General features: G+C 32.7%; 1 protein-coding gene across 1 annotated transcript in view; it reads left to right on the top strand.

Annotated features, from left to right (window-relative positions):
- Positions 1 to 316: 316 nt before the first annotated feature.
- The window catches only part of thoc5 (THO complex subunit 5), a 44,105-nt gene continuing 34,364 nt past the window's right edge, over positions 317 to 10,057 (top strand). Inside the window, exons 1-2 of the mRNA XM_072526489.1 lie at positions 317 to 575; positions 7,954 to 8,082. Of these exons, the coding sequence (XP_072382590.1) occupies positions 492 to 575; positions 7,954 to 8,082 (213 nt within the window). The 5' untranslated portion in view covers positions 317 to 491. The remainder of the gene's footprint in view (positions 576 to 7,953; positions 8,083 to 10,057) is intronic.

The following is a 10,057-nucleotide window of genomic DNA, read 5'->3' as shown; positions in this document are numbered from 1 at the left end:
TTTAGGTAGTATATATTTAAAAAATATATTTCTATTGTTATAATTTAACATAACTATTTATTATATGGTGCAAATAAATAAATAAATATTGGTTGTCATTAATTCGTAAAGTTCTATTTTATTTACTATTTAGTTTGTTTAGTATTAATATTGGCTATGAGTACGTATGCTTGGTCCATCGAGCAAAAAGACGATTGTCTTGTCTTTTTGCTCGATGGCTTGGTCACAGATTTGGTTGTATAGTAATTTCCAGCCACTTCTAGTCTGTCAAAAAGTAACTAACTTCGCAAAAAAATAATTACTAAATTCACTAGACAGTTGACACAGTAACAACCTAACCTAACCTTCTTAATCTGAATTTGTTTTGAAATTCAGTTAATGCATATTTAAAATTATTCCTCTATTAAAATAATATATGCATTGCACGAAGTAATAGTTTTTGGAAATCGGAATCACAGTATAATAAAAAGTGTGTTTTACAAGTTTAAAAAATGGTAAAAGAAACAACCACATCTATAAAGAAAAAACGCAAAGTTTCCAATCCAGAACCTGAAGGCGATAACGATATATATAAGGTAGAAGTTAAATATGAGTTGGTTGAGGGCTTATTATTTTTTTCATCCAACAGCTTATTTCATTCTCATCTTAGCCATAAAAAAATGTCCTACAGCTATAGATAACTTATTTTTCATAGTATATTTTAAGAGGTCTTTTAATTCCTTATAAGTCATGACTTATAATATTCTAAGAAGAAATAGTGCACTAATTTACCCTTGCTTTCCCCTATCGCTGGAAAAAAACCTGTACTTTTACTTGACTAAAGATGTGCACTGTTCAGAGGAAAATTCATTGTATATCTTCTTTATTTTGGGTTTAATATAATTTCATGTCTGTTTTGGGTCATTCGTTAGTGTCTGTTTCATTTTATGCTAGACTGTTTCAATGAAATTTAGGTCAGAATTGTTAGAAGCCTAAGAAAGGACATTTATATTGTGGTTTCCAAACCAGTTGTAAACGGTTGTGACCATATGAAAGGTAGCTTTGCCCTGCTGAAAAATATAATTTCACAATTCTTGGAAGCGGGCTATTTTGAGGTATTTGTTGATATTTCATAGCATTTACAGTACTCTCCATGACTCTGAACTCTGAAACTCATTTAGCATTATTATCACAACTATTTAAAAAAATAATAAATTAATAGTCAAACGCCTGAATTTGATTTATATTTTAATTTGTTTTAATAATTGTTAGGGCTCGTAGACAATATGGAAGCAAAAAAATGCTTTGTGGATGATGTAAAAGCAGATCTACATGTACTGGGAATAAGATCATGGAGAAGACTTCTCTCTGAATAGTGAGTGTTTGAAGGGTCTTTTAAGAGAAGCCAAGGCTAATCTAGGACTTTAGAGCTATGCAGAATTCCAAAAAAAGTGACATGTAACAGTGATTAGATCTTCCTGTCAAGAGGTTAGACATTAAACAATTGGGTAGGTTGTTGCCGGAAATCCAGTTAACTTAACTGAGCGAAAGAAAGGCAGAAAAAATTTTACTTTGTCTAGGATACATACAGAAACAAATTGGACCTAAAAATTTTTTTCGGGAGTATTGACAATGTGAGTCGTCAAGTTGATATTAAAAATTATGTAGAAACAAGTTTTAAATTTAATAAACAATTTACGGATAGCTAGTGCCAACAAGTGTGAGACATACTTACAACACAAATAAAAAAATTTTCATTTTCGCTATTTTTGATATTTGAAATAGTTGCGAAATTTTATTTACGATATTTGGAATGCCGTAGCTACTTTGTATCCTACATTGTGTAAATCCGAACTAAAAACAATTAAAAACATGACATACTCGAAGCAATAGAGCATTGTTGCTTTTATGAATTTACTTTATTTTATTTTAAGACTTTTTTTTTCGACACTTAAGTGCATAACATAATTTTCAAGAAACACTCTAGATGGCCGACTGAATGTTTTAGCAAAGTATGCAGATGCCACAGCACAATCCCATAATAGAAGCTGATATTTGTCTCATGAGCGACTATATTTGTTAGTTTTGGCTACGTTGTCAATAAATAGAATCCGATCTATGGTAAAATAGATAATTTTATCATAGATCAGTTAATATTATTTTTCATCTTTGCGGTTTTTTAAGATATGGTATTTTAGTAAATGATCTTATTTTAAACACACATAATTTATGTGGAACTCAGTAATATTTTGCTAATATTTATGACACGTTTCGAACACAGATGTTACTTGTTGAACTAAACTCCCAAAAGTAGATTTAAATAATTCAAAGCATTTTTATCAACAAAATATCTTTAGTCAACTCAAAAAATATTTCGTTCAAATTCACCTTTTTAAATTCTATAATTAACTGGATCTACTCAAAAATCACACATAACAATCGTTATTCATATCGCATACATACATATCATCAATTTGCCAGGAATACATTTTTGGATCAGTTTTTTTTTGGTTTTCACTATTAAGGATTTGACATGACTCTCTTGAAATCGTATCATTATCTGTCTATCTGTCTGTCTTCCTGTGCGATAATATGGCGATAACTCTCGAGGGAATAGTCCTAGAGGGTCGAACAAAGAACAAAGTTGTATTTGCAGTCAATAGGTCAAAAATATAAAAAATACTAAAAACTACGTCGGCCCGATGGCGTAGAGCAGCGTTTCTGAACCTTTTTCAGTCCGCAGGCCCCTAGAACATCAAGCACAATTTTAAGGACACGCTTAATAAAGAGCACAGGAATAAATTTAGAACAAGTACTGAAATAAATTTAAGTACTTAGTTGTAATCTCAAATCGGATTCTAATTGTACTTTGTTTCTTTATTTGTTTTGGAGATATACAAGAGCAGAAAATCCCTTTTCACAGATGTATGTGGATGAGAAACACAGTGAATGATTTAGTACTTTTTCTGATATTTCTTTATAAACTGTTTTCATATTCACCCAAGAACTTGATAAGGAAGATTCTTTGAAATGACGGTTTAAAGCTAAATCACATGATATTTATATTAATTAATTTTCCTGTATGTGGTCAAGCCGATGATATCTGAAACACTGCGTTGAAAGGGTCAGGTATCCAGTTTTATTTCTGTCAGGTTGTCAAAAATAATCCCGAAAAGAAGACCGCAAACCTCGGAGGTGTTTAATCATTTCTTCATCTACTTGCGTTGCTAACGTTTCCCACCAGAAGATTCCAAAAACGCTATCAGTGTAGGAAAATGATTATAGTTTTTTTTTGTACGATTAGTGCAAAGGTCAAGTTTTTTTATCATAATTTCTATTTTATCTTTAACTTGGAATATGTTATTATCTCTTCCTTGTAGAGTTAATTTCAGCTCGTTAAGGCCACTGAAGGATTTAGCCAAATATACCACCATTGTAAGCCGTTCAAAGTTATTAAAATTGTCAGCATGTTTATTTCCACTGCATATTCTGATCTCCTTTCACCTGCTAGAAAACACGCGACACGACTTTGCCACGGGACAACCAACGCACAATGGCGTAGCTAGCCCAACAGAGGCTCCTTGTCAAAGTTTGTTGCGGGGCCCTTTTCCACGACTGATATGGGATAGTGCTAAAAAAGGTTGATCAAAAGAAGCAAAAAGGCTTATATTGAACAAATATTTATTAAATATAGTTATAAAGTATACAAATATAATTACAAATACAAACGCTCCTGCGAGCCAATAATATATTACCCGAACAATTTAAAAATGAATTTTTATCGCCTTTTGTTCGGCAAACTTATTTATTAAAACGTCCATAGCTGAAGAAGATTTAAATTTCTCTAGATTTTTGGTTTCTATAGAAAGTAACAAGTCTGATAGTCGTTCGTGTCCCAAAGAAGTCCTGAGGTAGTTTTTAATCAATTTTAATTTTGAAAAACCTCTTTCAGCTACGGCAGTAGTTACGGGAAGGGTTAAAAACAGAAAACATGCTATTATCACCTCCGGAAAACTGTATGCAAGGATATTGTGTTTTATCATTAATAATTCTGTTCTTTAAAGTTCTTTAACAGATTGAATTTTCTGAATTTCAGGTTACAAGCAGATTTTTAAAGCAAGTAACTGTTTATAAAGATCAAATGAAATGTCTTTATCGTATATAGCAGTCAGTCGTTCGACTTGCTTTTTTATAATTTCATTTGAAAATGACAAAAAAATTTTTGGTTTGTAATACTTCAAATGTATTACTCATGTCACAGGAACTTTGAAAACTTTGTTTGGTTTCAAGAGATCGATATATCTAAACAGCAATAATATATATTGACCCTGAAGTACGATTTCGTGTCTGACATCCTCTTATCTTCTGATAACTCATCAAAAAATCGCTTTGTTACTTTTTGTCTTTTATTTTTAAAAATATTTGTTACCCACCACTTTTTTGTTAGGTTTTTAGACTCGTTTATGAAATCATGAAATGAATTTTGATTTCTTGTATCTTTTAGCATATTTAAACGATTACTTAGTAGAATACCAACTTTCTGAAAATCATTGTTTTCATGCTGTGGAGTTTAAAAACAGTGTTTATTATTTTAAACAATGATGAAAAAAAGACAAGTACTATAAAATCGTAATTTTCCAAAACAGTAATTATATTTTTACATTCATCACGTTCGTCTTTTTTAGTAGAAATTAAATTTATTTCATACTAATTTTTCATTGTCAATAAATATTTTTTTTGTAGCCGATAAAGCACCGTACCTTGAAGACTATCTTATAGAACTTACTTTCTAGAAAATAACTTTATATTTTTCTAATTTATCATTCTAATATTACCAAGAAGATCTTGGTCTGATAATAAATGGTGAGACGATCAACAATATAAGGTATGCTGACGATACGGTTCTCCTAACGGGAACGCTAGTAGAACTACAACATCTCGTTCAAAGTCTCAATATATATTGTAACAGTTACGGCTTGAAAATTAATTTGAAAAAAACTAAATTTATGGTAATCACGAAATCCAAGAACATCAGAGCTAATCTTGTAATAGACAATACAACGATTGAGCGTGTGTCCTGTTATAAATATCTAGGTGCTTGGATCACGGACGATACTGATCAAACAAAAGAGATAAGATGTAGAATAGAAATCGCTAGATCGGTCTTTAATAGAATGCGCAAACTCTTTTGCAATCGTGATATCAACATAAAGTTACGAATACGAATGCTGCGGTGTTATGTCTTTTCTACCCTGTTGTATGGAGTAGAGGCTTGGACACTAAAACAGTTGACCACAAAAAACATCGAAGCTTTCGAGATGTGGTGCTATAGGCGCATTCTCAGAATATCATGGATGGACCGCGTCACTAACACGCAAGTACTCCAAACTTTAGACAAAAGATGCGAAATTCTAAATGAGATAAAAACTAGAAAGATGGAATACTTGGGGCACATTGTGAGAGGTGAAAAGTACGAACTTTTAAGAAATATCATGCAGGGCAAAATTAAGGGCAAAAGAAGTGTGGGAAGAAGAAAAATATCGTGGCTTCGTAATCTACGTGAATGGTTCGGGTGTAGTTCGATTGAACTTTTTAGGCGCGCTGCTAACAAAGTCGCAGTGGCCATGATGATTTCCAATCTCCGCTAGGAGTGGCACGAGAAGAAGAAGAAATTTATCATTACATAACATTGACCAGCGTTTTATACTATTAGCAAAAGAAGTATATACTTTTTCCAAATTTATCAAAAAAAATGACACTTCAGAAACGCGTTTCACGGCATCCTTTAAAATTAAATTTATCGCATTTGCCGTACAATGAATGTAACCTGCGTTTGGCACATGTTTTTTTTACAAGTGCTTGTAATCCTCCATATGCACCCGACATAACGAAAGTTAGTCAGTTTTTGACAAGTCTTAAGTTGTATCCAAAATAATCGCCATAAATGGAGCATTTTTAATTTCCGAGACTATTGTTTCTCTAATTGCAGTATCAAGTAAACGAATAATTTATTTCATCTTGAATTGAGGGGCTTAAATAATTTTTCTCACCTTTTGGCTATAAAATAACTTTTTTTAAGGATCATAATTTAATATTAAACGTAAAATTGATTTAAATTTTCAGATTCAGAAGCATGACCCGTCAAAGATAAATTGCATAATGCTAAAGTAATTATAACATTAATTATACGGTGCAGTACATTTGCCAGAAAGTAATTTTACTGTTGATTTCACTCAATTGTATTATCTTGTATTCAATTATTTTAAAATAAAGCTGTGAATTTTCATGATCAGATATACATACATTGTGTGAAATTGCTTCTAACAGAAACATTATTAACTCTTGCCGAACAGTATAATTTGCTTTGACAATCTGCTAACAACCAACAGAAATGACAATTTGGTTTGTTTAAAATATTAAAATAACAGTCATAGTCTTAAAATTTTTATAGGAGCCTTATTTAAGTAAGAACAATAATAAATTGAAAAAGCTCGCTGTGTTAGTAGACACTTTAGATAAAATAAATTTCAAGTTATAATAAAAGAATCTTTCTTTTTAATCATACTTTTTAGGGTCCCTTTTACTTTACTGTAAAGTGCCCAAGCCCTCCATTAAGTTACAGAAGACACTGGATGCGAATTGTTACACTAGTAGATCGAAACCTAGTACTTACCATTCCAACCTAAATCACTTTGGGAATATAGTTGATGGAAAAATGAAGAAATTTTGGGCATCTTCTTCAAAGCTTCTTTCTTTTTTGTTTCATTTCTCTTTCCATAGCTTCACTGAGGTGCTCTCTTTTTTCTTTCGCTGATTTTTTCACAACTTAACAATATTTTCAGAATTTAAACGTTTCAATCGAGTGCACAAATTAAAATGAACTCTTATAAACCAAAGTCGATAAATATTTTGAATTGTTGAGAATCAGGTAAAAGACAGGGTAAGGAAAAAACCGTTAATGACTCAGGCTAAAAGGGCTGCTTGGTAGAGTTCATTGCCAGGATTTAGACATCTTCTGTAAGAGTTCTAACTCTACAAGGCGTTCTCATTTCTCGGTATAGTCGTCCAAACCAAATCGAGTAAGAATATTATGGCAGCAGTAAAATTAGTCATTGTATTAAAATTAAGCTCCTCACAAAAGAGGCCAATAATTTTTGGAAATTGGATTTTTGTTTTGACGTATCGAGGACCTCTGTATGTCGGGGGACCCGTATAATTGATACGGCTGATACGGCGATAGCTACGCCCCTGCCAACGCACATTAGCATGCGTTTTAAGTCGATGGTCTTATATGCTTCGTCTAAAACGGAATTATTTGGCTTTAACCGGCGTTTCATTGTTTAAATCACATTAAAAACGTAATATCCATAAATTTATCTACTTTGTAAGTCGCGGGCCCAAGTGTAAGTCGCGGGTAAGTATGGTTTAGTGGCACGAGAGGTGTGACAGGGAGAAGGTTCGCCGCGTGCACTTGTACTCTCTTTTCGGTCATCTCGGTTGGATCATGCTTATTGGCGCACGCTCGCCAGCGTAACGATTACGAAACTTGCATTTATTTATTAATTCAAATGTCCATAGATAAGTCCACGGACCCCCTAACACATGCTTGCGGACCCCCAGGTGTCCGCGGACTACAGGTTAAGAAACACTGGTCTAGAGGTATAGTTGCCAACAAATTAGTGCTGAAAACCTTATCTTGAGCTTATTAAAAAGTCATTTGTATTTGAGTGGTGTCGTTAAATTTCGAGAGGTATCTACCATAAACAAATAGACCAAAACAAAGGACTATTTATTTATGGTTATATCTGCTACCTGCTTGTGTTAGTAATCTCATCAAATAGAAACGACTTCATAATGCCATGCATTGAGTGCAAAATGCCTCAGATTCAAATCCTGGCTAAGCCCATTTTTAATTTCAAATTCGATACTCCGTTTTATCGATTTAGTTTTTATTAATTATATATTTATTTTCAGAAAGTGGCAGATTTTGAAGAAAAGGAATCATTGAATAGTCAAGCGTCTTTGGAAGCAAATGTTTATTTTGAACTTTGTGAAGATATCAGAAACCTTCTTGCCGAAGCAATGAGTTTAAGACAGAAAGATGTAAGTACAAACGCAATAATTTAAAATTTCGCGCAACAAAACCCTTATTTAACCAGTACTAACATAATGATCCAAACCATAAACCACCACTAAGTCAGATGAGAAGTTTTTGATGAGATAATAAGAATGATCGTTTGGGAGGGGAATTTTTGGTGGCGTCTGCGTCTGTGAAAATGGTATCCGAAAGAGGAAATGATACAGTTATACAATATACAATAAACATTAGTACATAACGTTGGTATAGTTTGGTTCAAGATATAAGAAATTTGGCCTGAGTCTGGTGGGATAACCCAGTCGACCGCAGTATTATAATAATGAACAACACCTATTGATGTTACTAATCCCTCAATTGTCTTTGCGACGGGTAGCAATAGTTTTGGAACAGTTTACTAGGACCGGACTTTATATTATTTACAGAACTGACTCGTTACCTATCAGTGCAAATAAATTGTTAAAATTAAAATTTCTTCACAATGCTTCGTATTAAAAAAAATTTTGCTGTACACGAATTAGTCATCTTTGCTTACTCATCTGATTTACGTATCTGAATTTCAATTGCTTGGAATCAATTATTATTAAGGATCACAAACAATTTTCATCTTCAACGGGCTCATTACTTGAATTTTATGGAGTTAGAAGATTATCTGTTTTATGTCGTTTTCACTTTAAATACAATGGATATACCTCTTATTATTCTATAGCTTTACACATCATGATTCTCGTGCTAACAGGTATTTAGGTATAATTAGGCATCATTTATTTATCTAGAAAACATAATTTATGAAACATGAAAGAGGGCAAACATATTTAAGTTTGACATTTGCACATTCAGGTAGTTATTTTCTTGCATTTAGATCGGTGGTTAGGTCACGACTATTCAAGTAAAATGGCAGGAATCGGCGAAGCTAGTGCTAAGTGTAAAACACGTTTACATTTATCTGATGATACCAAAGAAATTTTTAGTAATGTTTATCAAACAGTAAAAGAAGATAATCCAATCCAGAAGACGGTAAATTTCTCATCAAGGCAACATCTCGATTGGCAAGGATGCCATATACAACAGTGTGGAAAATTGTTATAGATAGAATTCAACCTCGTAAAAAGCGGAGTGACTTTTCTACATATAAAGCAGTAAATGAAAAAGACGCTGAAGTAATTAGAAGAGCAGTTTATTATTTTTATTCAAAGAACCTAGTTCCAACGCTTAGTATGATCTACGATCAACTTGTTAAAGACTATTTTATTACGTATTCGCCTTCAACTTTATCACGGTGTTTGAATCACATTGGTTTTCGGTACAAGAAAATTAATAAGCGATCATCAATAATGGATTCCCCTCGACTTATTAACTGGAGAAACGAAGACGTGGATGCTATATCTAAATTTAGAGATGAAGGAAGACCGATATTTTATCTGGATGAAATATGGTTCGATACCCACGATACTGCTCAAAAAGGTTGGACAGACGACTCTATTAAGTGTGCACCCAATTATCCAATTAATAGACGTCAACGAATAATTATTCTGAACATTGGATCCAAAAATGGCTGGCTTGGAGCAGAAAGTTTTTTACTATCGGCAAAAAACATTAGAGATTCAAAGCTGGATTACCATGAAAATATGACGAGTAACTTATTTAAGGAATGGTTTGAAAAGAAAGTGTTGCCAAATTTGCCTCCAAAAAGTGTCATTGTAATGAATAACGCGACGTATCACAGCGAACAAATTAGAAAAATCCCCAGTGTAGGCTCGACGAAAAAACAAATATCGGATTTTTTGTATGAAAATGATTTGTACTTTGAAGAAACATATACAAAAAAAGAGATGTTGGAAGTTCTTCACACAAAAGTATTTGAGAAACAGTTTGTTATAGACGAATTAGCCAAACGTGATGGTCATATTATATTGCGATTACCTCCTTTTTAATGTGTTTTCAACCCTATTGAATTAATCTGGAGCCAACTTAAGGGAAGTT

Source organism: Diabrotica undecimpunctata, chromosome 3 (assembly GCF_040954645.1).
Source record: "Diabrotica undecimpunctata isolate CICGRU chromosome 3, icDiaUnde3, whole genome shotgun sequence".
Lineage (NCBI taxonomy): Eukaryota > Metazoa > Arthropoda > Insecta > Coleoptera > Chrysomelidae > Diabrotica > Diabrotica undecimpunctata.
Note: the sequence above shows the minus strand (reverse complement) of the source record. Positions and strands in the feature narration are given on the sequence as shown.